The sequence below is a fragment of the Rhinolophus hipposideros genome (assembly GCF_964194185.1).
Source record: "Rhinolophus hipposideros genome assembly, chromosome: 10".
NCBI classification, from domain to species: domain Eukaryota; kingdom Metazoa; phylum Chordata; class Mammalia; order Chiroptera; family Rhinolophidae; genus Rhinolophus; species Rhinolophus hipposideros.
In genome coordinates this window covers 35051996-35079827 of record NC_138056.1, presented here as the reverse complement: position 1 = coordinate 35079827, position 27832 = coordinate 35051996, and the positions used below count along the sequence as shown (strand labels likewise).

The 27832-nt window shown below is 45.9% G+C and overlaps 1 protein-coding gene across 10 annotated transcripts in view; it reads right to left on the bottom strand.

Moving 5' to 3' along the window:
* LOC308503679 (tryptophan 5-hydroxylase 1) overlaps positions 1-27832 on the bottom strand; it is a 221256-nt gene that overhangs the window by 29858 nt on the left and 163566 nt on the right. For 3 of the 10 annotated variants that reach the window (XR_013994233.1, XM_081063190.1, XM_081063191.1), the window contains one exon: positions 4441-4489. The exons of the other annotated variants lie outside the window; for them this stretch is intronic. Coding sequence is in view for 2 of the 3 variants with exons in the window: in XM_081063190.1 (XP_080919316.1) it covers positions 4464-4489 (26 nt within the window). In the remaining variant the exon portion in view is untranslated. The remainder of the gene's footprint in view (positions 1-4440; positions 4490-27832) is intronic. 10 annotated transcript variants of the gene reach the window in all.

Sequence of the window (27832 nt, the reverse complement as noted above, 5' to 3'; positions counted from 1 at the left end):
GAGTTGGCTTTGAGCTTCCTACAAGCCATGACAAGGGGCAAAACAGAGTGATTTGGTCCAATTTTCTAAAAGGAGAATGAACCCTAGTCACTCATGCAAGTCAAATGTAAGCATTTTCTTTTCTGAACACTCTACTCAATGCTCTGGGTGACTTCAATGTCCTGGAAAACACCATTTTCTGACAAAACCCCCAATGATGCTCTAAATTCCATGCACAAGTCATTGGCTCTTAGATACTTATGCAATAAAGCCAGAGAGTTCCAAGGTTTGTGCACATGGTTTCGGTTTCCTATTCTAGAACAGACAGCTTATTGAAGACCATGAGTGATCACCTCAAGATGGTGCAGAGAATAAGGGCTGGTAAATCCAGAAAGCTCGGAAGCTTAGATATTAGCTATATGATTTTAAGAAGAAACAGCAAGAAGAGAGGACCCAAGAGAAAGGCCAAGGTAGATGGAAAAATAAAATAACAAGAATGAAGTCAGTATGACTCACCCATCAAGTTCCTTTCTTGATATATCAAAACAGGCGGCAACTTAGGAGAAAGAGTGCAGGTTTGAGTCCCAGCCCAGCTCTGCTACGCTGCCTCCTACTAGCTCTGCAATTTCGGAGGGTTTTAACAGCCCAGAGCCTTAGTTTCCTCACGTAAAATGAGGATGATACCTACCTATTGCGGGATTAAATCAAAACATATACATAATCTCTCTGCCACAGTGCACTAATAGTAACAACAGCCTACATATATAGGCCTTATCTGTGCCAGGCACTCTATTACACACTTGGTATGAATTCTCTCACTTAATCTTCACCAGGAAGTAGATGCTACTGCAGCCTTCAAAAACCGTTGGTTTCTCCCCCAATCTATGCCACGCTGCATCCTTGGATAGTTTTGGAAGGGACATACCAGTCCTCGGAAGGCGCTCTGCATATCCACCCTTTGCAAAGCAGCTGTACTGACTTCCGTTTTGTGACCATCCAAAATCCCCAAAGTTTGCTGCAACTGACACAGGCCTTTTACTCTTGGGATCCTCAGTGGGAGTTTGCAGAACTCAAAGAAAACCCTACTAAGAGGCCCCTTTCCACCCCCCATTTGTGGTAAAAAGAAAGACACTGAAGTTGGATCTATTCAAAAGAGCACGACCAGGGGGAGGGGAGAATGGGGAGTTACTGTTTAATGGGTACAGAGCTTCAGTAAGGGAAGATGAAAAGTTCTGGAGATAGATGGTGCTGATGGTTGCACAACAATATGAATGTACTTAATGCCACAGAATTATAAACTTAAAATGGTACATTTTGTTATATATATTTTAGCACCATAAAAATAGTAAGAGTGGTAGTAAGAATAATGAAAATAGAGTAACCAGGATGATGAGGGGTCTGACAACCATATATGGTGCAGAATACCTGAAATAACTCGGGTTTTGAAAGCTTCTGGTTGTAGGATAAGGATAATGTAATCACCATATCCCAGAAGAGAAATTTTGAAGAGTAAGAGGAAGGAAGATGACGAAGCAGAGGAAGAATTAGAGACAGGCAGACGGTTCCGGAAGGCTCTAGCCTCTGTTCAAATCCCAGCCAATTGTTCTGTTGGTAAGAGCAGACGGAGAATCCGTCTGAGGCCAGGGCACAATCTCACTGCTGCCTTGGATGTCCTCAGAAGTCCCTTGGAATCATTTTCTATTTCTCAATGACCTCTCTCCTATCACTGAATCTTGCCCTCTATGGACAAATGCATTTGGAAAAATGCTTCTCAAGTCTACACCAGTATCACAAGCATCCAGGTAACGAAGGTATCACAGCAGAGTTAAAGGATGAGTGTCAGCGAAACGGGTTTTCCGTAATGCTGGCTGTTGACCAGAGACCCCGGACACTGGGTCTACTTCTTCCCCACTGGCCAAAATGTAGTTTGCAGCAAAAAGTGGGAAACCTTTTTGTAAGAGAGATGTTGTCAATCTTCTCTTAAAAGAAAACATAGAAATTGTTGTAAAGTTCTTCAAGAATGAGGAGCAAAGCCTTGAGTACAAGAGACCTGTGACGCAGCAAGAAGTGGCTGTTTCCTGGCTGCAGCAGACCGCCCCCGTATGGACCGTGCCACCGGCACCTGCAGGCTCCGTTACAGAAGCAGGGGCCAGAGAAGGAAAGGCAGAAATCCCGTGTCTCCTCCTCTGCTGCACGGCCTTCCCGCTCCTAATATGCACCTGTATCCTTGACTTATTAAGTCAGGAGCTTGATAGAATCTTCCAAATGATATGTGTGTGTGTGTGTGTGTGTGTGTGTGTGTGTCTTCGCACCAATCCACAGACTTTTACTGCGCTTCCTCTATTCTTCTTCAAGAATTTCTTGTTAAGCTGATCCTATTATACCCACTTGCAAGCTGGGACCCATCTGTACGAGCTACACAGGCTGCCCTGTCCTGGCAGCCAGAGCCGCTGCCTGCGAAGGGCCCCTGGAATTCTGAGCAGAGCGTGGCTGACCAGCCCTGCCACGTGGGCCTCGCTGGAGGCTGCTGGGCTCCACTCCACACAGCGCTTGGCTATCACCTGCTCACTTGGAGTAGAGGATCCGGCACTTATTTTAGACCCTTATACATAATACATTTTGTCATCTTGATTCTTCCAGGCCTTCCTTTAAGCTATTTTTCGTCTTTGGGAAAACCACTTTTACTCTACGAGACAGAGTTGTTCATAAATCAAGAGAAGCTCCAACTGACCGAAGCCTGAATTCCTGACTTCAGAAGGAGTGGGCAACCACCAAACCTGATTAGTTAAGGAAGAAGATGGCCTCACACAGGAGGAGGAGCTTACTTCAGGAATGAAAAAAATGCTCTCAACATCTGTCATTCCTTGACCTCTGTCCCAAGAAGTCCTAATATCAGGCCTATAAATACTATCTTCGACCCCTTCATTCCTGAGTCCCTCCAGGTTGGTTATGCTCGGTGAAATGCTGAGGGTTCTTACCATCTGGAAAATGGAGACAAGGCTCCCTGCCATCAAACTGGTCTAAGTGCCTGGCACAGAGCCCCAGTTCGGGAGACAAGTTCCCCTCTGACTCTCCTTGTGCCCTGCAGCTCCCTTGAAAAGGTATCATTTTCTCCCTGTTCACTGACCAGGAACCACTGAAGAAGTGGCCTTTAATTAATATTGCACAAAGAAGGCCAACTGTATAGACAGAATCCTGCACTTGGAATTGGAGGGACCAGGGCTTGAATCCTGGCTCTGCTACTTGTTTTGGGATCTTGGGCAAGTTCTTTAATCTGTCCGGACGTTAGTGTCCCAATCGAAAAATGGGGACGAATCACTAACTTCATAGCCTCTTTCAAACTTTTATGTGAATTGCCAGGGAATCTTGTTAAAATACAGATTCTGATTCAGCAGGTCTCAGGGAGGGCCAGAGGCTCTTCATTTCTAATTAGCACTGGCCAAGGCCAAGGCCACTGGCTTGTAGAGCACCTTTTGAGTAGAAAGGACATGCATGGTCAGGGCATTCTGTTAACTGTGAAAGGCTCTGTCAGCTTGAGGTCTGATTTATCAACCATTGTTCTCCCTTAAACACAAAGAAAGTCATTCTACAATTCAACTTAGACTATGTAGTAATCCTTGATTCTTTATAGGTAAGCAAAAGTGATTATTTATCTAGTAAAATCACAAGGACCAGGGAAAATTACTCGTCACCAATCCTCCCCCCCAAAAAACCAACTAACCAACAGAGCACAACACCTCTATCAGCTGCTGATGTACGAGGCAAATATACAAACAAATCTACACTAGATCTTAAAACCACATCAGATGAACCCTTTGGGGGTAACCATGTAAACCACATACCCCCAAACAAGCATTGTTTCAACCCAAATGTTTATAACTAAACCTAAGTACACTTGGACTGAAAGCAGGTTTGGGAAGGGAGAAGAAAGAAAAAGCCAAGGACACCGGGTCCCTGAGATGGGTTGGATGGGGAGGAGTGGAGGAAACTGAGGAGAGAATTGGATGGAAGGAAAGAAGGAAGTGAGCGATAAGGACTGTGAAAGGAGCTGTCTTTCCTGAAAGAATCGTCCTCGTGTTCAAGGTGCAGCTTCAGGCTCAACCCCTTGTGACACCTTTCTGGACAGATGCTTCCAGCTCTTGTTGCCAAAGCACTCATACCCACCCCTCTCCCCACCCTGGAGCTGGTGCTCATCATATCACACTGAACACTCATTACTGTATCGATCTCCATTCCCTTGAGGTCTGGGACCATGTCTTATTCATCTCTATATTCTCAGCCTGGCACAGTGCCCTAGCACATATTAGGCACTCAGCGAAGGAAGCCAGTTGAATGCGTGAGGTGGAGGACATAGAAGCGAAAGCTTTAATGGCCTTGCGTCAGGGTTTATCTGTCCTGGGGGTATTCATTCATGTATTCATGCACTTGGTAAACATGCATGCTCCAACTGCGAGCACTCACCTCGTACCAGCTTTTAGTGCGTTTCAATCTGAGAAATGTTTCAAACGTTCTTGATCCCATGATTTTAGATATAGATAGGTAGGTAGATAGATAGATAGACAGATAGATATAGAGATATGTATATATATTAGTTTTATAAATATATGTAAAATTTTTAGCATTTTGTTCCAAAGTGCTTTTCTATTTTCACAGTCAACTGAATCTATATAATTTCTCCATTTTCAAACAATGAAACTGAGGCCCAGAAAATAATTAAGTGATCTAAGGCAGAATCTCAAATTTTAGGTACATAAGGTGAAGGGATTAGAAAGCACAGTCGGTAATCACAAGATTGCCAGAGGGAAACGAAAGTCAACTTGGGGAATGTAATCAATAATGTCATAAAGATTTTGTAGGGTATCCGATGGACACTTGTCTCATTAGGGAGACCAGCTCAGGGAAGATGTAGATGCCTGATCACTGCACTGTACCCCTGAAGCTGAAGCTGAACAATAATGAATGTCAACTACAATTTTATATGTGTATATATAGTTACAAGAAGCGGAGTACAGCATTAGGAATAGAGACAGTGGAAATGTAATGGCTCTGTGTGATGTCAGAGGGGTAATGGATGGAAGGAGGGGGGTTGTCACTGTGTGAGAGATATAAATTATAAATGTCTAACTATTACATTGTTTTGTGCACCTGAATCTAATTTAAAAAAAAAAAAGGGAAAAAAATAAAGAAAAACTCTTTTCCTGCCAAAAATACAGATTCCTGACCCCAACCCCTAGAGCTTCTGATTCCGTAGGTAAGTGTAAGGTGGAGCCCAGGAGTCTGCGTATTAATGCTCCCCCGATTCTGAGTCAGGTGCTCTGCAGACCTGAGACAAGGCCCCCAGATGATTAGAGGTCAGCCCAGTGCCCTCCTCAGGCTAGGCGCCTGCTATGGTGCTTGGTATGTGTTGGAGGTCGTCTCAGGTCTTTGGTTCCAAACCTAGAGTCATGGGATGGGTGGCAAGTCACACAGACAGCACCTTCCCAGGGCCTGGCAGGAAACCTAAAACCAGAGACACTCAGACGATGATGGCAATTCCAATACCCCACACATCAAACCATGAAGCCAGAGTGGTGGCTGGAAAAATGGATCACATTTCTGAAAACTTAAGGCCTGGAAGGCCAGGTTCTGGAAAAGGCCCAGGCCCTCTAGGCAAGAGGGACTGGAGGAAAAAAAAAGAAAGAAAGAAAAAAAGAAAAGAGGCTCAAATTAGTAAGGGACAGCTACTGAAGAAAGTACAAGTAGACTTCTCCCTCTCTTCTGCCCTCCACATCCACGACCCGCTGAGTGCACCTGTATGTTTCTCTCCCATCCGCCCCTTCCCCGTCATCCACTGCCAAGGCCCTGATTAAAGAACTGTGAGGAATAAATGTTTGTTGTTTAAGCCATCCAGTCCGTGGTATCTTGTTATAACAGCCTGAACTAAGACAGGCTCCAACTGTTTTGAAGCATTATTCCCTTTATGTGCCCTCTATTAGAGCCAAACTGTAGTATTCCCAGTTCTCTAAACGTGCCTGAAGTTAGTGTTTATTTTTTTGCTTCCTCAATGTTTTTGTCATTATTTTATTTCGAAAACCTACTACACCTATTTCAAGGTGTATGATTCCTACGTTTGTTGACGTCCAAATCATATGGATCTCTTAGGTTTTCCCTTTATGCCTCCAGCCTAAAAGCAAACTCTTTCGACATTTCTCCAAAGAGGACTTACAAATGGCAAATAGACATATGAAAAAATGCTCAACATCACTAATCATCAGAGAAATGCAAATAAAAACCACAATGAGATATCACCTCACCCCAGTCAGAATGGCTATCATCAACAAGACAAATAGCAACAAGTGTTGGAGAGGCTGTGGAGAAAAAGGAACCCTCATACACTGTTGGTGGGAATGCAGACTGGTGCAGCCGCTATGGAAGGCAGTGTGGAGGTTCCTCAAAAAATTACAAATAGAATTACCATATGACCCAGCAATCCCTCTCCTGGGTATCTACCCAAAGAATTTGAAATCATTTATACATAAAGACAAGTGTGCTCCAATGTTCATTGCAGCTTTGTTTACGGTGGCCAAGACATGGAAACAACCAAAGCGTCCTTCGATAGATGAATGGATAAAGAAGTCGTGGTATATATACACAATGGAATACTATTCGGCGCTAAGGAAAGATGATATAGGAACATTTGTGACAACATGGATGGATCTTGAGAGTATGATGCTAAGCGAAATAAGTCAGACAGAAAAAGCAGAGAACCCTATGATTTCACTGATATGTGGTATATAAACCAAAAACAAGACAAACAAATGAGAAACAAAAACTCATAGACACAGACAATAGTTTAGTGGTTACCAGAGGGTAAGGGGGTGGGTGGGTGATGAGGGTAAGGGGGATCAAATATATGGTGATGGAAGGAGAACTGACTCTGGGTGGTGAACACACAGTGGGATTTATAGATGATGTAATACAGAATTGTACACCTGAAATTATGTAATTTCATTAACAATTGTCACCCCAATAAATAAATTAAAAAAAAAAAAAAGCAAACTCTTTCTCCTCTGATGCTAGTACTTCGTTGGCCCCCTCTCTAGCTGGTATTAGTTCTTCCTGGGCCTGGCTCACACATCCTCTTGTCGGCTCCTTGAAGGCAGGCCCTGTGTATCTCCACCCACTTAGCACAGGGCCCTGCACACAGAAGGGTTTGACAAGTAGCTATTGAATAAATGTCAGAAAGCGGATGCTCTCATTTTATGAGACCCTGGCTGTCAGTGGAGCCACGGCAGAAAGACTCACATGGGCAAACAGTTTCCTGTCTTACAAAAGAAAGAATATCGATTTCTGTTGCAGTGAACAACTTTTTCCTGAAACCAACCCCAAGGACATGAGCCATAAAAAGGGGCCACAGAGCCTGGCAGTGCAGTGTGCCCATTGCTCGTAAAGGTGCACGGCTGAATGCCTGAAATGATTTTCCCCGCCAACAACAACTTGGGCTGAAGTGCTCCACTTGCTGTCTGTGGGCTGACTGGGAGCTGTAGGTCATTCACAGGGCACGTCCTCACGGCCACGGTCACAGTGGCTCAGGGCATTCTGAGCCTACACAGTGTGGTTAGAGGCAGACGTCCCGCCCGTATGATGTACACAAAGCGCTTTCCTCAGACCTCCCCTGGCCCTGGATCTGGCCCATCCAAGTTTATTCTCTATTGAACTGGGGTCACGGTCAAGTGTGCATGTTTTAGCTTCCTACTAGACCGTCAGTCTCTGCCTGGAAGGATCTTGTTCATCTTGTGTCTTGTACATCTTCCTATCTCCCACATGCCTCGCACAAAGCTCTGCTCACAGCAGATGTCAATACATGTTTGCTGGATGGAGACTCAAATTTAGATCAAATTGACTCAAATCCCAATTAAAATCCCTAGTCAGAGAGACAAGATTTAATTCATTTTTTTCCCCTACAAAAAGGACAATCTTGCTGTTTAAAATAACCTAATACATTTTCTTCACAACTCAGAGACAGACGCGGTTTCTGTTTTTAGAAGGCATATCTGAGATGCTGCAAAGTAGTGCTTGATTTTGATATTTTATTCTGATTAAATTTGAGGCCTATCAGAAATATGAGTGACGGCTTGGCTTGCTCGGAACCATTCTATTCATTATCCTAGAATCCTAGGACAGCAGAATGTGAGGGGCTTTGGACGCCAACCAGGTCATTACGTAGCCGAGAGAACTGAAATTCAAGAGCTGGGATTAGAACCCAGGTTGGGTGGTTGATTGGTTGGTTTAGTTGGCTACTTTCTTTTCCTTGTTCATTTAGTCAACAAACAACACTGAACATGTACCATGTACCAGGGATATGGACTGGCAGAGACATTCGTGGCCATCACTGAGTTCCCAGACTAATGGCCACTTCCTGGTTCCTTGGCCCAGGACATTTTAACCTTCTTCTAAGGAGCTCCATGGCCTCTTCAAAAGAGCTTCCTGGGGAAAAGGATGGATGTCAACAGGACAACGTAGACTTGTATTTACTGGAGCACTGTACTTCCCTACAGGTCATGAACATCCATTCAAGGGCTAGTGGACGGGAATTCCTTGAATTCTGGTACTTTGTGCCTTAGTACTGCCCCCTTGGAAGTCATACAATCATGGCCGCACCCGGAATAGGTTCCTTCAGACGAGGTTATTTCTTCCTTTAGCCTAATGGCCACTGTCCCTTCAGCAGCAGGAACACTGGGTTCCTCTCACTGCCCTCCACCACATCTTATACAACATAGGAAATTTATACTTGTGGCTGATGAGATGACTGTAAAGGTAGTTTTGGGTCCTAGAACGCTTCTCTCTTTAAATTCACCCACAGACCCATCTTCTTTCGGGAATGGCAAATGGGTCTCACCCTCTGCCGATTCTGGTTGACTGGAAGTGAGTGCCTGAAGCGCTGTGTTGAGAATGTTCTGAGGCTGCATCCAGATGCAGCAGGAAATGAGGATTTGATTGATTGGCAGTGTACGGGGCAGTTATTTGCTCTCCATCAAGCAGACTCTGGCTTTAAGACATCGGTGGGTTCCTGGAGGCCGAAAGGGTCCAGTTTGACACCTAGAAGGGCTTCACTGCCGTCAACAACCTGACAGCCTATGCCTCCTAGCATGTCCTCTATAACCCAGCCACACTGCGGTGTTTCCTGTGTCTTAAGTACACACCCCTCTCTTTTAGGATTCTGGGCCTTTGCAAATGCTATTCCCATTTCCTGGAATGTTCTCTCTCCTTACCCCATGTTGAAGCCCTCCCTTCCTTCCCCTATGAAAAGTCCTCTTCTGTGTTCCCACATCCCCTTGTTCATCCCTTTGCCATTTTACTGACTCACTGAGATTCATCTATTTACACTAATACCTCCCCTAGGGGGCGGGAGGTCCTAAGGAGCAGAGCCCCTGTCTTCTTCACCTCCAAGAGCACACCAGCTGCAGAGAAGGCACTTGCTATAGGACTGAGTGAATGAACTCTGGAAATCTCTCCCCTTTCACTTCTCCAAGCTGTCTTATAGAGATACAAACACTAGCCTCTCTCTAGTCTCTCAGACTCGCAGAGGTACATTCTGGCAGCCAGGTCTGTCACCTCTCACGTCTACCTAGCGCCAGATGTCCTCACCCCCTTTATCCCCGACCCCCAGTTGAGGAATTGAAACGAGGTATCACTTTGACCTACACTAATTGGACACTGAGTAGATCCAGCAGAATGGATTATTTCGTCTAATCCTTCATCAAGCTCTGTGTTCCCAACGTCAACATAATCACAAATCTATCTGCTTCTGTCTCCCCTGTCATTACCCAGTCCAGGCCACTGTCATCTCTCCTGGGCTATAATAGCGGCCTCCACCTGGTATCTCTGCTTCCCTGTTCCCATTTCACAATCCACTCTCCACTTGCCCACCTCAGTTTTCTTTAAGATCCCATCCCTCCGTTGCTTAAAGCCCTTCAGTGGCTTCCCACTGAACCCAGGAAAAAAAAAAAATCTAAGCTGCTCCGTGGCTCCCAGCGCCCAACGTGATCTAGCTGCTGCTTCTCTCTGACCTTGTCGCTCTCACTCTGGCACCGTGTCCCAGCCATCCAGATGCCACTCCACTCCTTGAATGGCCAAGCCCTTTCTACCTCTGGGTCTTGTTGTCATTGCTCCCTCTTCCTGGAATGTTTGTCTCAGCTTTTCATGAGATCTCAGCTCCAAATGTCACCTCCTCAAGGAGTCCTTTTCTGACCATCCTGTCCAAAGTGCACAAGACACCCCCCAGTTATTCTCTATCCCACAGCCCTGTTTCTTTCTTTCATGGCACTTGAAATTGAAAATCTAAAATTACCTTCCTGATGACTTGTTTATGTTTTTATTATCTACCTCTCCACTAGAATGTGAGCTCCATGAAAGCCAGATCTGTCTCCTTCACGGCAACCTCCAGCGTCTAACCCAGGGTCTGGCTGAGAATAGGTGCTAAATATTTATTTGAAGCTGAAGGATGAATTTTCGAAGGATCCTCAGAGATGGGGCTCCTATGTTTTCCTCATTACCTACTGTACACTCCTCTTAAACATTAAATAATAATAAGCTGCAGAACAGGACGCTGGAAGTCAGGAGACCTGGCTCCCAGGTCACTTCCATTTGTGGCCCCTCAAAAAAACACAATGTAACAACATGAAAGATCCAGGCAAGAGGCCAAAATAAGGAAAACAACCTGTATTTGCCTTAGGGAAAGTCAGGAAAGAGGAGAGCCCTGCTGCTGGAGAGGCCAGGGTAGGCTTTAGCGGCCCAGAACAGAGTCCTGGGGCAAATGTCAGGGGTGTGATGCATCATGCCAAGGAAGGATGGTGTTTCCTGAACTGGCATAAGACTAAACAGGCGGTATCTGACATTTCTCCCCTCCCCCTAGAGGCTTCAATTGAAGTGGCCTCTGGGGGGCGGGGGTGGAATGTGATGGGGAAAGCTATGGAGAGGGCTTCAGCATGACCTCAGCTTCTAAATATATTAAATGGGATGCAGCGGAAAGACCACTGCATTTGGAGTCAGATGGGGGAAGAGAGAAAGGAAAGATGCATCGACTGAGCACCTCTGCCACTGCAGGCTGTGTGCTATGCCGTTTACCCACATTACTTCATTCAGCCTCCATAATCACCCCCCAGGGAGGTAGTAATATTCTCATGGAGTAACTGAGGATCAGACAACCTACTTTCGCTCTCTGCATTTCAGAATGTGTCTCTGTAAAATGGATAAATAAGAAAATAAAATAAAAATAAAATGGATAAATAAAATTCATCTCACAGGTCTGGTTGGGAGAATGCAACGAGATACGGTGTAGAGTTACCTACACCGCGCTGGGTGCTTTGCAAAGTTTACTGCTATGACTAATATTAAGACCGACTTAGAATATTAATAACTAGTGTATGCAAGGTCACACAGCTCATGAATGTCATAGGTGTGATGCAAATGCTGGGTGGTGTTTTCACCATGTCAGGTGCCCCTCAGAAGACCAGGATTTGAAACAGAGCTCTGCCAATCATTAGTTGTATAACCTCAGACAAACTACTGCAACTTGCAAGAGCCATGTTCTCTTACTCTGCATAAAGAGGCCGAGCGCTCCACCCTACAGAGCCCACAGAGATGCTGGATGAGAAAATAACCGGTGACCATGAATCTACACTGTGCGTGCCGATGGGAAGTGTGACAACGGTGACGGGAACCCTGAACAGAGACAAGTGTCTTCAGGTTGGCATGATTCAAGTGTGCTAGATGGTGCCATATGAAGCCAGAGCCATGCCGAGGTGCCAAGGATTTTGCAGGCAGCAAATGGCCTCAAGTTTACAGTGACTGTGTTAGCACCGTCCAGAGGCTCGTCTGTATCTTGTGATGGTGTTAACACCATCCAAAGGCTAGTCTGTATCTTGTTAATACCCCCTGGAAAATAAAAACAGTGTAAACCTTCCAAGACACAATTAGAAACACGCTTCAAGATTTTATCCAACACATTTGGAAAATAACTCCTCATAAAATCAGCTTTAGAAAAGAGCTGGCATGAGAAAGGGACATAGCCAGGATTCTAACAGAGATTGGGTTGCAAGCAACATGCTGCCCTCGGCACCTGAAAGGATTTCTCTGGAATGAGGACTGAATTCTTTGGGGAAACTTAAGCTGGGTGGGCTAACTGCTTGCTGAGCGGGTGTCTCCTCAGGCAGAAGCGGGACAGTGTGTCCCAGCCCACCGCGGGCTGCCAGCGAGCTGACACATGGCCTGCATTTGTGCTCTGGGGAGCAGTGAGTGTTGTCCCTGAGCAGGCCGTGCGTGCGTGCGGACTCAGGCCATGCACACATCACAGCACTGACAGCTGATCGGGAGCAGCTGATCAGAGGCACCACCGGCTTCTTTCTCCCCGTCTCACATCCTGGGGTGCCGGCTGGCTGCGAGGCTTAACTCATTTGACCCTTGTACACAAAACTCTGCAAGGTATTACGAACCTGATTTTGCAGACCAGGAGAAGAAGGTTCAGAGAGCAACTTGTCCACATCACACAGTTAGAAGAGGTGGAGCTGGGATTTAGCCGAGATCCTTCTGACTTCAAGGACACTTCAATCCTTGGCAGACTCGCTTAAGCAGATGTACTTTTCAAGATGAAAGGCAAAGCCAAGGATCAGAAAATCCTGGAGTAGCAAGCCTCATTGCACCCCTTTACCCCCGAAGGAGTCTTTCTGTCCCACTGACACACGGTCTCCCACACGATCACCTTCTGCAGGAACACCTCCCTTAACAGAAGCTTCCCATCTGCTCCAGTTAGAAGTCCTTTGTTGCACTGAAACAAGGAACGTAACCTTCCCTTGAGCACTGAAATTCACATCGTTTCCCTCTCCCTCACGGCACTGCATGTTAAATATACCAGAGGATTTCAAAAAGAATACCATGCTCCCTTTCATGATGGTAATCGCTGTCCTGAATTCATGTGGCTCGTGTGTTTAGATTTTCACAAGGCAAATATGTTCGTAGGGCACGCATCTATTCTACGCGGGCATTCACAGATCCTGTCACATGGTGGCAGGGCTGGATGAGTCACTCCTCTGCCCCCTCTTTCTCTGCCCTCAGGGCCACTTCCTCAGCCATTCCACAGGGGGACACAAAGCCTGCTCTGCCACTTCTCTCACTCTCACCTGGACACAAAGAGACGCTCTCAGACAACAAACCAGAACACATGGCACAGGGGTGAGAGAGTGGGGGCTCAGACTGCCCAGCTGAGCCCCATTCGCACTGATGTAGTGACTGTGTGGGGAGATGGCACAAGAGAGGAGGCCGACGACAGACCTGGGAGTCATAGCGACAGGGAGACCCTGAAAACCCACTGTCTGAACTCAAGGATGTGCCCCCTTGATAAGGTCAGCGGTCAGCACCCTGGAGATTTATGATCATAAGAACAGCCATGCCAGGTGGGTTCTGGGGATGCCACTTCCCAAGGAACCAGGGGTCTTTTCTGACTTGGCATTGTGCCACATTGTAGATACAGATTAAGAGCAAATATTTTAATTAATAAATGAATAATGAAATAAATAGAAGAATGCATATCAAACATAAATATTTCACTCACAGATTTAGGAAAAAAAGCACTCAACATGCATCAATACCTGATTTATTTCCTCTCAAGAAGCAGACTCTCTCCCCAGACTGTTCATACCCCTCGTTAGGCTAAATTCTTTCATGGCACCTCCTTCCAGAATATTCTGATAAGGAAATAGAACCATGAAGGGTGAGGCAAACCATGAGTCCTCAGACCAACCAGACTAACCGAGCCTGACCCCAGAGAGGCTGCATGTGGGTCAGACAGCCCAAAGGCATTCCAAGGCCTCGCTGTCCTAATGTGGGTGGCCCTGGACGTGGAGCACCTACACCTGAGTGTCTAGAAGGTACCTCAAGTGCAGTGTGCTCAAGTTCTGGTCAAGATCTTTCTACGCAAACCTGGTCTTCTGCCACCTTTTCTGTCTTCTTTCTTTTCCAGTTTAAAATGGCAGGGTCATAATCCATTTGTGCATCTCTCCTCACAGTTATAGCCAACCCATCATCAAGTCCTGCCAAGTGTACCTCCTAAATATTATTAGATCTAAAAATAGCCTGCTTCCTCTTCATCTCGGCTGTCACTACTCTAGCCCTACCCAGTGTTATTTCCTACTGGGACTAATGCAAAAGCTTCCTCTTGACTGTTTCCCTACAGACACTCTTGCACACATACCACCCCCCGACCCATTCTCAAGGCCACTGTCCTCAAGGTCTCCTGTAAATATCAAATTAGTCGTATCACTCTCCACATGTACAACACACATCAGCCTTTGCTCCAAATCCTTCAATGGTCCCCATGCTCTCAGAATAAAGAGAAACAAAAATGCGTAACAAGGCCTACAAGTCCCTGACTTCCTTCTCCAGCCTCTTGTCTTCCCTCACACTCTTCCCCACTCTCTGCACTCAGCTCATACTGACCCTCTCAGTCTCTGAAAGCACTGAGCTGTCGCTCACCTTGCAGCTGTTTTGGCTGAAGTGCCGAGAAAGCTATTTCCCCACCCTCATCCACTCCCTTACCTAATGAACGCCTAATGACCATCAGATCTCAGCTCAGATGTCACTTTCTCCACAAAGCTATCCCTGATCACGTGAAGTAGATCAGAACCCCTATTACATGCTTTCATAGCAACTTGTTCCTTTCTTTCACATTTATCCTAGTTCGTAATTTTACACAATGGGTGCAATTATTTTAATAGTGTCAGATTCCCCCATGAGATTGTAAGCTCCTTCAGGGCAGGGGTCATATCTGTTTTATCATCATTGTATCTCCAGTGCTTAGCACAAGGTCTGACACCTTGCAGTCAATAAAAAATTGCTGAATAAACAAAATGCAGCTCTTCTCTGAGTTTACTGCAACCAGTCATCCCAGGTCCCTTTCTAACACCATCCCTGAGGTTCTCCTGAGTTTGTCTGAGGCTACTTGGTACCCACTATAGGGGCCCCCTACAGGAAGAGAGCGTGGCATTGTAATCACCACCCTCATCACCACCAGTTACACGTATGGAGGATTTACTTACCACGTATTAGGCACAATGCCAAGCACTACCCGTGCGGTCTTCACGTCACCCTCATAGTACGATGAGGTGTACATTCCGAATCCTATTTTGCTGACGGAAAAAACTCAGAGACGGTCTTCTCAAACATGGTGGGGCCAGGATTTGAACCGCAGCCTAACTCTAAAATCTATAGTTTTAATTACAACCTGTTGCCCGTGAAATGGGGTTAATAATACCCCCCGTAGTGACGTCATGACGATTCAAGCACAGTAGGCCTTTGGTAAAAGGTGGTTGCTATTATTAGTGTGGTGCTGGAGGCATTGTGGGGAGGGCCAACCATTTACCATTTTACCCAGAAGAGAGTTAATCTGACTGCCCTTCTGTGACTGAAACAGCTGGACTTGGTTTGAAAACGAGGCTTTTGTGAAAAGCAGCCTGCTGCGGCAGTTCCAACACAGAGTGTGTGGAGAGGGGAGTTAATATGCTAACAAAACCAACCCAAAGATCTCTGGCCCTGGGAACTAACCATTCTGAATGAACTTGGGTTTCTCACTTCAAGTGCAGACATCGGGCGTGCACAGGGAACCCAAACCTACAATAGCTCCTTCAATTGCTTTTGCTACTTCTCTTTCTATCTCCCTGTAACAGAGTAACCAAGCACACCACACACTTGGATTCCTGGTCTGATTTCTGAGGTGCCCAGGGCTGAGCAAGTAGGGATTCACAGTCAATCTCAGGATCCTGGGATGCCAGGGAATGACCCAGGACCCTACGTCACCACCGTCTGTGCCAGCTTGGGGTTGATCCCTTCTTCTGTCACTTCCCTTCTTTTCCTGTCACTCATCTCAGGCCAAGTAAAGAAGAAAGAAAGCTAAAGTATTTGAATTCCTACTTTATGTCAAACACTTTTACATGCATACTCTTGTGTAGCAAATGAATCCTCACAACAATCTTTAGCAACAGGTGCTACTATCCTTATTTTACAACCAAAGAAATGGCAGTTTAAAGAGATTAAATGACTTGGGACAAATCATTACACAGTAAGAGGTGGAACTGAGATTCAAATACAGTTTTGTTAGGTTCCAAAATCTGTGTTCTTTGCATTTATCATATCAGAAGATGTATAATGACTGAGTCTACAGGAAAATTTTATGGAAATTACTTGGATGCGCATAAGTGGTGGTGAAGCCAGGAAAGCCCATCCGTTCCCTTCTTGCCTCCCCCTGCTTACTGAGCACGTCCCTTGTGCCAAGCATGCAGAGGTGGACAAGATATGGCCCCTGCTCTTGAGAGGTTCACAGTCTAGTGAAGGGAGCTCTCCAGGGAAAACAGGATAAGAGAAAATCAGGACACTAAGAGAGAAGGCAGAGGATTCTAAAACATCAGAACTGAGGTGTTCTTGGAAGATAACGACTCCAAACTTGGCTGCATCACCTGGGATCACCTGGAGGATTATTAGAACTAAAAATTTCCAAGCACTCAATTTCCAGTTCTATAGATATGCAACTAGGCCCAGGAATTGTACATTTAACAATGATCCCAAGTGATTGGACAGAACTGGTTCACAGGCCAGGTGAATGTAACCAGCCTTCACTTTGTAGGTAGAACAGAGGGGCAGAAAGGGAACATGATGAGCCCAAGGACACACACGTGTCAACACTTAGAACACAGGTTTGCAGCTCACAGCCAAACAACTTGAAGTCCTTTTCAAAAATTCAGAGTCATTTACTTTTAAGCATTATATATACATGCATAAGTGCACATGGAACATATTTTATGTACACAGATTAGGTAGTTCTTTAAGGACAATGTCACGTGCCTACTGGAAAACTATTTTCTACAAAACTACAGTGTGGAAAATGAACAAAGATCAATCTAGGAGACTAAAGTCATACATTGACACATAGAATGGATACAGGTTTTCATCGTCAGGAGCAGCATTCTCACCATCTCCTAGGGGTCTGATCACCTCCATCCTAGGGGATCGCTACAGGGCAGAAAACTATTCATTAATCAAAGACTGTGCTTGAAGCACAAAGGTGCTTCAAGGTCCTGGTTCCAGAACTGTGGTGGAGAGAAGGGAAGACCAACAGACAAACAGGTCCTATAAGAGCTGGGTACAGCCTTGTGCACCCACCCAGATTGAAATGTGCTGGTCAAGGACAAAGGGACCAGCCCACGGCTGCTGACGTCTCTGCAGTCACCTCCTCCCTTGCCTCCCTAGAATGTCAGTAAGGTCCTCTGTTCCTCCCAGCGTTAGATTCTTTCCACCGGCTAAACGTAGGAGACAGGCAACGGCCGGAGGTATAGACAGGCTCTGAGGCCTGAGGGGAGCCATGTCCTTCTGCGGGTCTTCTGTGAGCTCACCGAGCAGCCACTCATTGGCCACCTCCACCAGGTCCCCTCCTTTGTCAGTGTCACTGTGATGTGCCTGCATCTTCTTGTTGGAGCTCTCTGAGAGCAAACTCTACATACTCTGCCAGCTTCTTCACGTCCATCTTTTTGGCAGTCTTGGCATGGTGAATCCCAATTCTACTTACCTTCTGAGGCTCCGCAACAAAGCTACTCCTTCCTCTTCTACTCTGAGGCTGGGAAGGGAGCCCAGAAGCAGTGGTTAGAGAGGTAGGGAGGGGAGACTCAGGAGAGCTCAGCGCTAGAAAAGCGAAATGCAGAAAGGGTTCCAAGGAGGGGCTCAGCAGCAGTGCAGAGGGAGAAGGCAGCCGCAGAAGGCCTGGAGGTGAGACGGGCTCAGCTGTCTGCCCCCCCATCCTGGCTCTGTCACTGATACACGGGGCAAGCCACGCCCTTCTTTCAGCCTCACTTTTCCCGGCTGTAAGAAATGAAATCAGCATGTGTCCACGGTTCCCATCCAGATTGTGAAATGCGAGATCCTCATTGTTTTTTCCTCTTTGGCATTGGATACAGATGACTAAGGCTGACACTGTGACTCAATGATAAATGTTTATAATCGAGAATCACAGAGTCTGAAATCTTAGCACTGGAAGAGATTGACCCATCCAATTCTCTTTCCTACCCATTTGATGATCAAGAAACTAAGGCCCAGAGAGAAACTGTAAGTTCTGTGAAGGTGGGAACGATCTGTCTTGCTGTCTACTGGCACATTTAAAAACAATGTTTGGTGAATGAATGAGGGAAAAAAAAACCTCCCTCCAAGGCCATGCAACCTTGGGGCAGGGCAATATCCTTTCTCTTTGCCTGGAGGGAGGGAGCCGAATAAGGCAGAAGTCTCAGGCTGCTTCTGGCCCCTATAGATATGGCGCTCTCCAGCTGGAGAACCAGAACAGAGCCAGGAACCAATTCTCAAGGCTGGTGATGCCAGCAGCGGTTGGCCACAAAGTGGGCTTCTGCTGGAGCCCTCTGTGCTGTGCATAATGAATCACGAGATAGCAGTTACTGCATTCTGTGAACAAACCCACAGCTGCCTGTGTATCACCAATGAGTACCCTGCAACTTGCCACAGATCTGATTAATATAAGAGGTGGCAGAGCAAGTGGGGCAGAGGATTTTGAGACACTCCAGGCCCAGGGCAATGAGGTGGTTAGCTTGTTTGGGGGCAACTCATGGAGTGGGCAGCAGTAGGGGTGTATTTTCTCTTCTCTAGGGAAGACGTGTGTGTTCTGGGTACCCTTTTCCATTCTGAAAGGAGTAGGTTGTCTGACTCAGGTCAGTCCAGCTGGAAAAAGCCATCTCTGTACTATTTTTTCTGAAGTATCGAACAAAATGGGCAGGAGGAGAGTGGTAATTAAAAAGTCACCTCCAGCATGGTTTGATGGACTTGTCACCTGGTCATCAGCTCTGAGGTCTCACACGGGACTCAAAATCTGTCCACTATACACAAGCTGTGTGACCTTTTAGTAAGTCTCTTAATTTCTCCATGACTCGGTTTCTACATCTGCAAAACAGGGATGGTAACAATACCTGCTTTGCAGAGGCATCTGCAAGGATTAAATGAGACTATGCAGCTGAAACCCAGAGTAGCAGCGTGTAGCTAGTGTATCATACGTGAGCCTCCTACCACGTTAGAGAGGTCTTCTGAAGGGATTCTCATCTCTTGTGCAAGGCTGGGGCCATGACCCTAGGCAAACCCAGACAAGAGCCTCCATGTCTTAGATGTGTGTTTCCCCCTCAGTGGCTCCACAGGGACAATTACAAGTGCAGTCATGTAAGGATGTCAGCTCTGCCTTCCTCACTTCCACCCGGGATGCAAGAGAAGTAGTGAGCAAGCCTCCCGGTGAGAGGGGAAGGCTGCTCATTTCTCCAGCAGCACCGCTGCTGCCCCTGACCTACTTTCTTACTAAAAATAGCCCCTCTTAGGTCACTGCCGCAAATTGAATTCCGCTGCTTCACTGCACCCGGTAAGCAGGTGGGTGGGCGTCAGAACACATTTAGTGAGCAGGGGCCTCCGCTTAGGTGGCTCATGGCTGCCCACCAACCAAGCATGCGCAAAGGGCAGAGCGCACCAGTGCTCCCCCACTGAGCTCGTCTGCCCACAGCAGGGCTGCACCTGGCCCTGCTCGAGTGCTTTGGAGGGGGCACAGAGAAGCGGCAGTGAGCGAGATTCTAGTTCTGGGGCTCTGAATTCTGCTAGAACTGAATTCAAATATGAGCACCCCTAGAATCTTGCTGTTTAAACTTGAGCAAGACATTTAACTTTTCTTTGCCTCAGTTTCCTCACCTGTAAAAGAGATGACCAAACGGACCTTCAGGAATTGTACAGATAAAAATGCTGTCTGTAAAGCAGGGCTTGGCACGGAAGAGAAGCTCGACAGGGAAGCTACTGGAGTTATTCTCCACTGCGGGCCTGTTACTCCACCATGCCTCCATGCGGAAGCCTCTCACGACGGTGTAATAGCAAGGGACAGGAAACCACACAGAGAATTAGAAGATTTCAGGCTGAACGCACCTGCGAGTTACTGAGGTCAAGGAGTCCCACACATGGCTAAGCAACACAACAACCAGGCGACTCCTTCACAGTACTGATTCCGGGTCCTTGACCTGGAGATAGGGATCCAGGAAGCCTGTCTCCCAGGGACGTGGGAATTTGCATTTTAATAAGCTCTCGCCAGGTGATTCTGAGGCTCTACCGGTTTGAGAATCTTTGAGTGAGGCCAGCCATCGCCTAACAGAAAGGACCCAGCAGCCTTCTAGGAAGTCAGGGAAATCGCAAACTTGGAAAGAGAGCCAGTGTTCTTCTGCTGGACAGGGAAGGGAGGGCATTTCAGGAGGAATGAACAGGCCACACAAAGGCATACAAGGCAGAAAGGTGTTTGTTAGGAAAATGTCCTCTGAGTGAGGTCACCACATACAGTGACACAGTGGTGGCACAAGGCCAGCTGGTGTGAACCAGATCACACGGGTCTTGGATCACATCAACCATGTTGCCTGCATCAGAAAGTATGATCTTTCCCAGTATATTTTTGAATATACGCCTTTTTATTTTCAGTTTTCCATGGCCAATGCTGTCTTCTTAGTAAATACTGCAAATCAGTCAAGCAGGTCATGTAAGCATGACAAGCAGCTGGACCATAATTTATCCCATTTCAAATGGGGGACATTTAGGCAGCGTCTAATTTTATTAAATTATAAAAACACTATGATGAACACCTTTCACCCTAAGATCTCTCCTTAGGAGACAATTCCAGGATGTAAATTAATAAATGAAAGTGAATGGACCTCTTCAAGGCTCCTGATAAATAGTTTTGAAGGATTTTCTAAAAGTGGCCTGTTTTTACACAGAGGGAAGGCCCAAAGAGGTCACACATCTCGTGCTAGTCACTCTGTTGGGGTAACAGAGCAACATCTGGGTCTCCTCACTGCAGGGGCAGTGCTTTCCACTATCGCATATTGCCTTCCTAGAGATGGAGGCTGAATGCTGTTAGGCCTACCCAGCCAATGCCTCTGACCATCTCTTCTGATGGATTATAGGTTAGCCACGTACACAGGTAGGAGATGACAGCGATGTGTGCGTGTTTATATGCACATGTGAACTTCTATATATGAGTCTATCTTTCCAACCGGATCATATATGCTCCCCCACCAACTGCAATGTCTGTTCTGGCCAAGCCAAGTATATCTTACACTGTCTCACCGCCACACCTTGGATCCTACATCTATTCTCCTAGTCCGACTCTATGCGTATTTTAAAGACAGACCTATATGATCCAAAAAGCATTTCAAGACTGGGCATTTATCATCAACAACATCCATATATGATACTTATTTTATTGTTTTCCAGCATCTTTGTATAAACGTAAAATTATTTGTTTATCGACAGAATAATAGTCTGTCTCAGGCCTCTGTTATTAGAGATAAGACAAACAAACAAACAAACAAAAAACCCCACCCTCCTAAAGCTAATGAGAATAGATTTACTTCAAAAAAGCACTTCTCAAGTTTGATGGGCTCAAGACAGGTCTCTCCAATCCCCTGTACCTTCCATATCACAGGAGCAGCCATTTTGGTAGATTGGAAAGCACGCTAGATGGAATAGTAAGTTCCTGTGTGCCGAGGACCAACTCTGACCAGGCACAGTGCTAGTTGCTTTACATCTATTACTTAGAATAACCTTAAAATAATCCCAGCAAGGGAACTAGTATTCTTCCTATTTCATAGATGAGGAATGTTGGGATCTGAGAAAGCAAGTAACTTGCTCAAAATCAACACCATTAGTAAATGTCAAAGCTGGAATTTAAACCCCAGTATGTCTGACTCAAGAACCAATTTATTCTGCATTACTACACTGTCTCAGAACTGAAGCTGTCCTACTTCAGGTACATCATGAGAAGGTAGGGCTCTTTGGAAAAGCCAGTAATTCTGGGAAAAAGACAGCAGGAAAAGAGAAAGGATAAATATTAGATGGATTGACTCCATAAAAACACGCATCTACAGGAGCTGAGCGGGGCTGTTGAGGGTATCACTCATCCAGAGGGTCACGAGGAGACAGAGCTGACTCAAAGGTACGTAACACACACTGTCTTGGCAAATGTCATTTCAGTTCTAGCTCTGCTACACACTTTGAAGCTATATGATCCCCAAGGAAGCGTGCATGCTCTCTGAGTCCTAGCCTTCTCACCTGTGAGATGGGGATAATTCTCTCCCCATCCTACCCCTCACTCCCAACACACACGCACACACACAGGCGTGCACATACACACATGTGCACACACACACGGGAGGCTGTTGCCATGATTAAATGATACACTGAGTGTAAGAGACCCAGACAGACATTGTTATGAGAGTCTGAACATCATGACTGGTCATTCTGACGATGACTGGAAACCCTGCCAAGATCTCTGTCACTTAAGAAGGATTTAATTATACTCACTACACAGCCCCTTCTAGCATCAGAAAGTGAATGGCTGCAATGCATTTCATAATGACCCTCAACAAGACCTGAAACCAAGAGGTTAATACTCTGAGAAAATGCATTAACCGAATACTGAATTCCTGGAGCACTCTGGGGAATTATGATTTCCCAGGACCTTTCTGGATCAGTCATTTATAGGTGTGTATTAGTACACAATGTACACCAGTTTCTAGAAAGCAGGATTCAGCAAAAGGGAGCTGGCCTCAGACTCTACCACCAGGGGGCCAGTTACAAATGGATTTTGGGCATTTATTCCAGTTTTGCAGAGGCTTCTTTGTGAAATGTCAGGAGACCTGCCCTTATAGTTCAGATTCTGCTGCCTATAACTTCGGGCAAGCTCCTAGACCTCTCAGCCTCAGTTTCCTTTTATACTTGTCTGTCTTAGACGAATGAGCTAACCTCCCTGGGCTGCTATGTCCTCTGCTGTAAAATGGATGCCGCAGTTATTATGTGCCGTGTGCTGATGGTGTGCCTGTCCCGTGCTGAAGCTCTCCATGTGTTCTTTCACTCATCCTCACAGCCCTATGACATGGGTGCTATTATCTTCAGCTGACAGATGTGGAAACAGGCTCAGAGAAGTGCAGTAATTTGCCCCAGATCACACAGTGTTAAGCCGCAGAGTTAGGATTCAAACCCTGGTCTCTTTGATTTGAAACCCTGTACTCTCAACCAGTAAACCAGACTCCTGCCTACTAGAGAGCAGTTGCGAGGAAGAAATGAAACAACACTTGTTACTATGGGCCTCCTGGGTACCAGTAGGCTGCATCCCTCCTCTACAGCACGTGAGGGCCGGAGGTGCTCCAGGTTCTGGGGTTGCGGGGTACATATGCATCTTGAAAACACAGGGGAAAGACAGGACCTCCTAAGAAATATTTACTGCTATGCTCGCTTAATTCATGACGTCAGCCACACTGTGAAAATAATGGGCAGGGGTGATGGATGAAATTCCTCTAAAGGTTCAAAAGTTGGAGATCTGAAAGCCAGTTTGGCAGGGAGAGAACCTTGCTGAAGACTAGAGTAACACACTCATGTTCAAGCATTAGCACAGATTTCCTTAAGCTGATGGTCCCCGAGGTCACTGTGCTGGATTCTAATGAGGAAAAACTGTGACTGCGAAGGCAAGGGTACGAGCCTTCAGAGAAGCTGGACAATCCCTCCCCAACCCCACTCCGACCTTCCACTGCTTACACAGAAAGGATAAAAGGACACACGAGGAAGACACCGAATTTTTAAACCTTAGACTGGATCGCACTAAAAATAGAACTGTGATTCAAACGTCTATTATTGAGTCCTCTGCTTTTGCACTCTCAAACCAGATTGTTTCACCCCTCATGTAATCTAACTCCCCAAGGTGCTCATTCCCACGGCTTAGAGACACAGGGAAGTAAGAATTACTGCGAGTCTAATGAGCAGTTGGTCCCATGCTGGGCCCTTTACACCCACCCACACTCTCATCTGTGCTGTACAACCATCCTGTGGGGCAGGTAGCATGACTCTCGTTTTACAGATGAGGAAACTGAGGCCCACTTAGGTGAGATGGCTTGCCCAAGGTCACTCAGCTAGTAAGTGGCAATGCTGTGAACAAAACCCAGGTATGTCTGGCTCCAGAACTCATGCTCCTTCAAATACATATGCTGCTGTATTTCAAATAAGCAGCTGAGCTTCATTTTCAGCTTAATGAGTGATGAAAGAGGCACTGCCATCCAATTTACCTGTGGCTCTGGGATGGGCTCAGCGAAGCAGCCATTGGAATGATTCACCCTGGATTGACAAGAAGCCTTCTCCTGGTTAAAGCTTCGGCAGCTCAGCCATCCCACCCTCTCCAGCCGGCTCAGGGAGGTGGAATTATTTATATGAGAATTTCAGTGGCCTCCAGGCATGATAATCAGACACTTTTAGGTGATAAAAATGTCATAAATCATAATAAAGCACGAGAGGAGGTAGGGTTGGGAAGATAACAGGAGAGAGGATATTCTGAAAAGCAGGGTGGTAGATACAGATGAATAGAGTAACTCCCAAAGTTTACAAATCCACTTTCCTAGCAATGTCTTCCTCTGATTCTCATAACACCCTGGGAGGTAGATGTCAGTGTCCCCATTTCATAGATGATGAAAATGTGGCTGGTTCTAAAAGGTTAAGGTCTAAGGCCAAGGTCAGACAGAAGCTGGGGTATGAACCTAGTTTCCCTATTGCCATTCAGTACTTCTCCCAACCCAGCTCCTCCTGAAAGTTGTGAAGAGTGGTCTTGCTCCCCGGCATGACAGGACCAGGGAGGGGTAAGTGGCTGTGCCAGAATCAGAGGCAGCACAAAGTCTGGAATTCCAGGCTTGGGAATCAGAGCAGTTTTTCAAATCCTGCCTTAGAGAGCTACTAGTCGTGTGACCTTGGGCGAGTCACTTAATCTCTCTGCCTTGATTTCCTCACTTGCAAAATGTGGCTAATAATAGTACGCAACTTACATGGTTGTTGTGACAATTAAATGAAAACAAAACCAACCATACATGCCCCTTGCCCCGCACTGGGCGAACGCTTGGTAAGTTTTAGTTGTCACCGTGTTCATTATTATCATTAGGAGGTGCCCAGCACACTGTTGGGGTCACAGGAGGTGCTCAGTGAATGTTCATCCCCTCTCCTTCCTCATGCTCCCAAACCTCCCAGCGCACACACCCCCGCTCCGTTATCTGCAGCCCTGTAGAGAAGGGGTCTAGGATTGGCAAAGGGGAAAGCAGAGGGTGCTTCTTCCCAGGCAGCCGGACTAGGCTGGCCTTGTTTCCAGTGAGCTGCTACACAAAGTCGTTCATCATACCTTGTGTTACGTGCTTTCAGCAACCTCCCCAGAAATCAGCACCTCCATCCTGTACGTTCCTCAAGGAGACAGCCTTCACGTATATGGACTCCTACTGAGCACCTAACCCTTGCAAAGGCTTCTTGACAGTGAGGGAGGAAGTTTTGCAGGATGGGTAGATCCCTGCAAAAGGGGGCTATAAAAGCAGTCGGTACCCTGGGCCACATTACACAGCAGCGGGAATAATCAGGCTGGTCACACTGACGGAACGTTATCCAAGCCATCAGAACACCACAGCCGATAGCCAGGCCTGGATAGCCAGGCCTGGATAGTGTCACAGAGACACTATCAATATACACGTGAAGAAACACTACTTTGGTAGGTCGACTTCACTGACCTTCTCTACAGAAACAACCCCCTGAAAGTCTTCATTCCAACCTCCTCGTTCCATATGGATGTTCCACAGGCATCTCACACCTGGTTATGTTCAAAAAGAAACTCATCACCATACCTAAAGCCTACTCTTTTCTCTCCTCATGCATTTCCCTTCTCAATGATGACACATCCACCCAGTCTACCACGCAGAAAGCTGGGTACCATCCCTGATCCTAACCATTCTTCTCCTTCCTTCTCAACCTTGTTCATACCAGGTCACTTAATTCTAACAAGCTGTGCTCAGTCTTTCAAATCTCTTCTTACTTTCTATCTCAGTTGTCACTACTTAATTCAGGTCCTTCTCACCCCTCTTAAGGTAATGCTCTGCTTTTTCTGCTTCCAGGTTCTCTAACCTTCAACTTGGCCTCCCTACTGTCCCCAGAATAATTTTCTTAAAATACAAGTTGAACCATGTGATGGTCACTTTTCATGCCAATTTGCACCTAGTTATTCAATCAAGCACTAATTAATCTAGGTGTTGCTGTGAAGCTATTTTGTAGATGTGATTGACCTCTATAATCAATCGACTTTACGTAAAGGAGATTATTCTGGATAAACTGAGTGGGTCTGACCCAATCTGTTGATAGGTCTTAAGAAGAGAACTGAGGTTTCCCTAAGAAATTTCTGCCTATTGACTATAGCATCAGCCTGCCCTTCCTGAAGATTTGCCCCAGGGATTTCAGACTGCCTCGCTGTTGTCCACAGTCCTCTGAGTCTTTGCCTTAAATCTCTTAATATACGTCTCCTATTGAGTCTATTACTCTGGTTGAACCTGGGATAATACACCCTGTTTCTAAAACAAAACTATTATTTTGATAGAACGTATTACACTGGTAAAAGTTGATAGCTGGATCATTCCAAGCTTTGGCAAGGATATGGAACCACATAAATCTTTACGTACCTCTGGTGTCATGTATCAGGCATTAAGCTAGGTCCTTTACATATATTACCCATTTAATTGCCATAATAATTCTTTGAGTATTCTCATTCTCTTTATCCATCTAGGAAAACTGAGGCTCACAAAGGTTGTAATTCACTCAAAGTAAAACACCTAGAGAATGACAGAGCTGAGATTTGAAACCTAGACAGGTTTCTTTCATGAACTTACAGTGTCCTCCAAAAATCACATCAAATTTATTTGAGAATTATGATAAAACAATATTAAGTCTACAATAGTCTATCTGGCTTTTTATGCAAAATTATTACCTTTGATTCCTAACCATATTTATACTTTTCACAACATCAAGAAGTCTCTATAAAGCAAGGTCAGGGGGACAAAGAACCAGACTATTATCTTTATTTTTATAGTTGTGCAATTAGAGACTTTGGAGGGCAAGCAAATTACTTAAAGTCACAAAAAGAGGAAGAGTAACAAAAGCATCTGAACAGTCTAAAGGGCCAGATCACAAAGATATCTTCTCCCGGAGACAAGCAGTCCTGGATTTGGAAGGTGTGACAGTTTCAAACACTCCCTTCTGAGAACACTCGGTTTGAAGCAAAGGGCTGAGTGGTGAGAGATCTGCTTTCTCAGTTGGCTTGGGTCTCTCATCTAACTAGCTCACAACTGGAACCTATCATACATATGGGACAGTAGCATATTGGGACAGTTAGATGCTCAGATTCTCCCCAACACACAACCGGCAACCTACCTCCTGCAATCTCTACGGGAGCACTAGACATTTATTCTCTGGAGAAACTGGAGGCCCTGGATTCAGGGAGAAGCAGATGTCCTGGAGGGTGGGAGTGAGGACACAGATAAAACAAATGGTTTAAGGGACAGTTTGTCTAGAGCGATGGGACCCCAAGCTTTCTTCCTCCGTCCTGTTCCACAAAGTCAACAGCTCGGCATATATACTCCAAGGCAGGAGATTAGGGGGGAAACGTCCATAAATATTGATCTCTGAAGGTCTACTAATGAAAAACCTTCCCTTACCCCTCAGCCTAACATTTTACAAGGAAGTCCACCGTTAGTGAGCTGTCTCCACGCACAGAGTCTCACTTAATGTCTTACTTTTCAATATGAACAGATAGCCAAAGGTCACCAGGTCTTCAAAGAGGAAAACCTGTAACAGTCATGGTCTCAGCAGAAGACAGACAGCATGAGGAGAGAGTTTAATAAAGGAACCACTCGGAGGCATGGGCAGGGAAACCAACAAGGAACAGGTTAGTATCTCAGGGACGTCAGGTAAAGCTAGA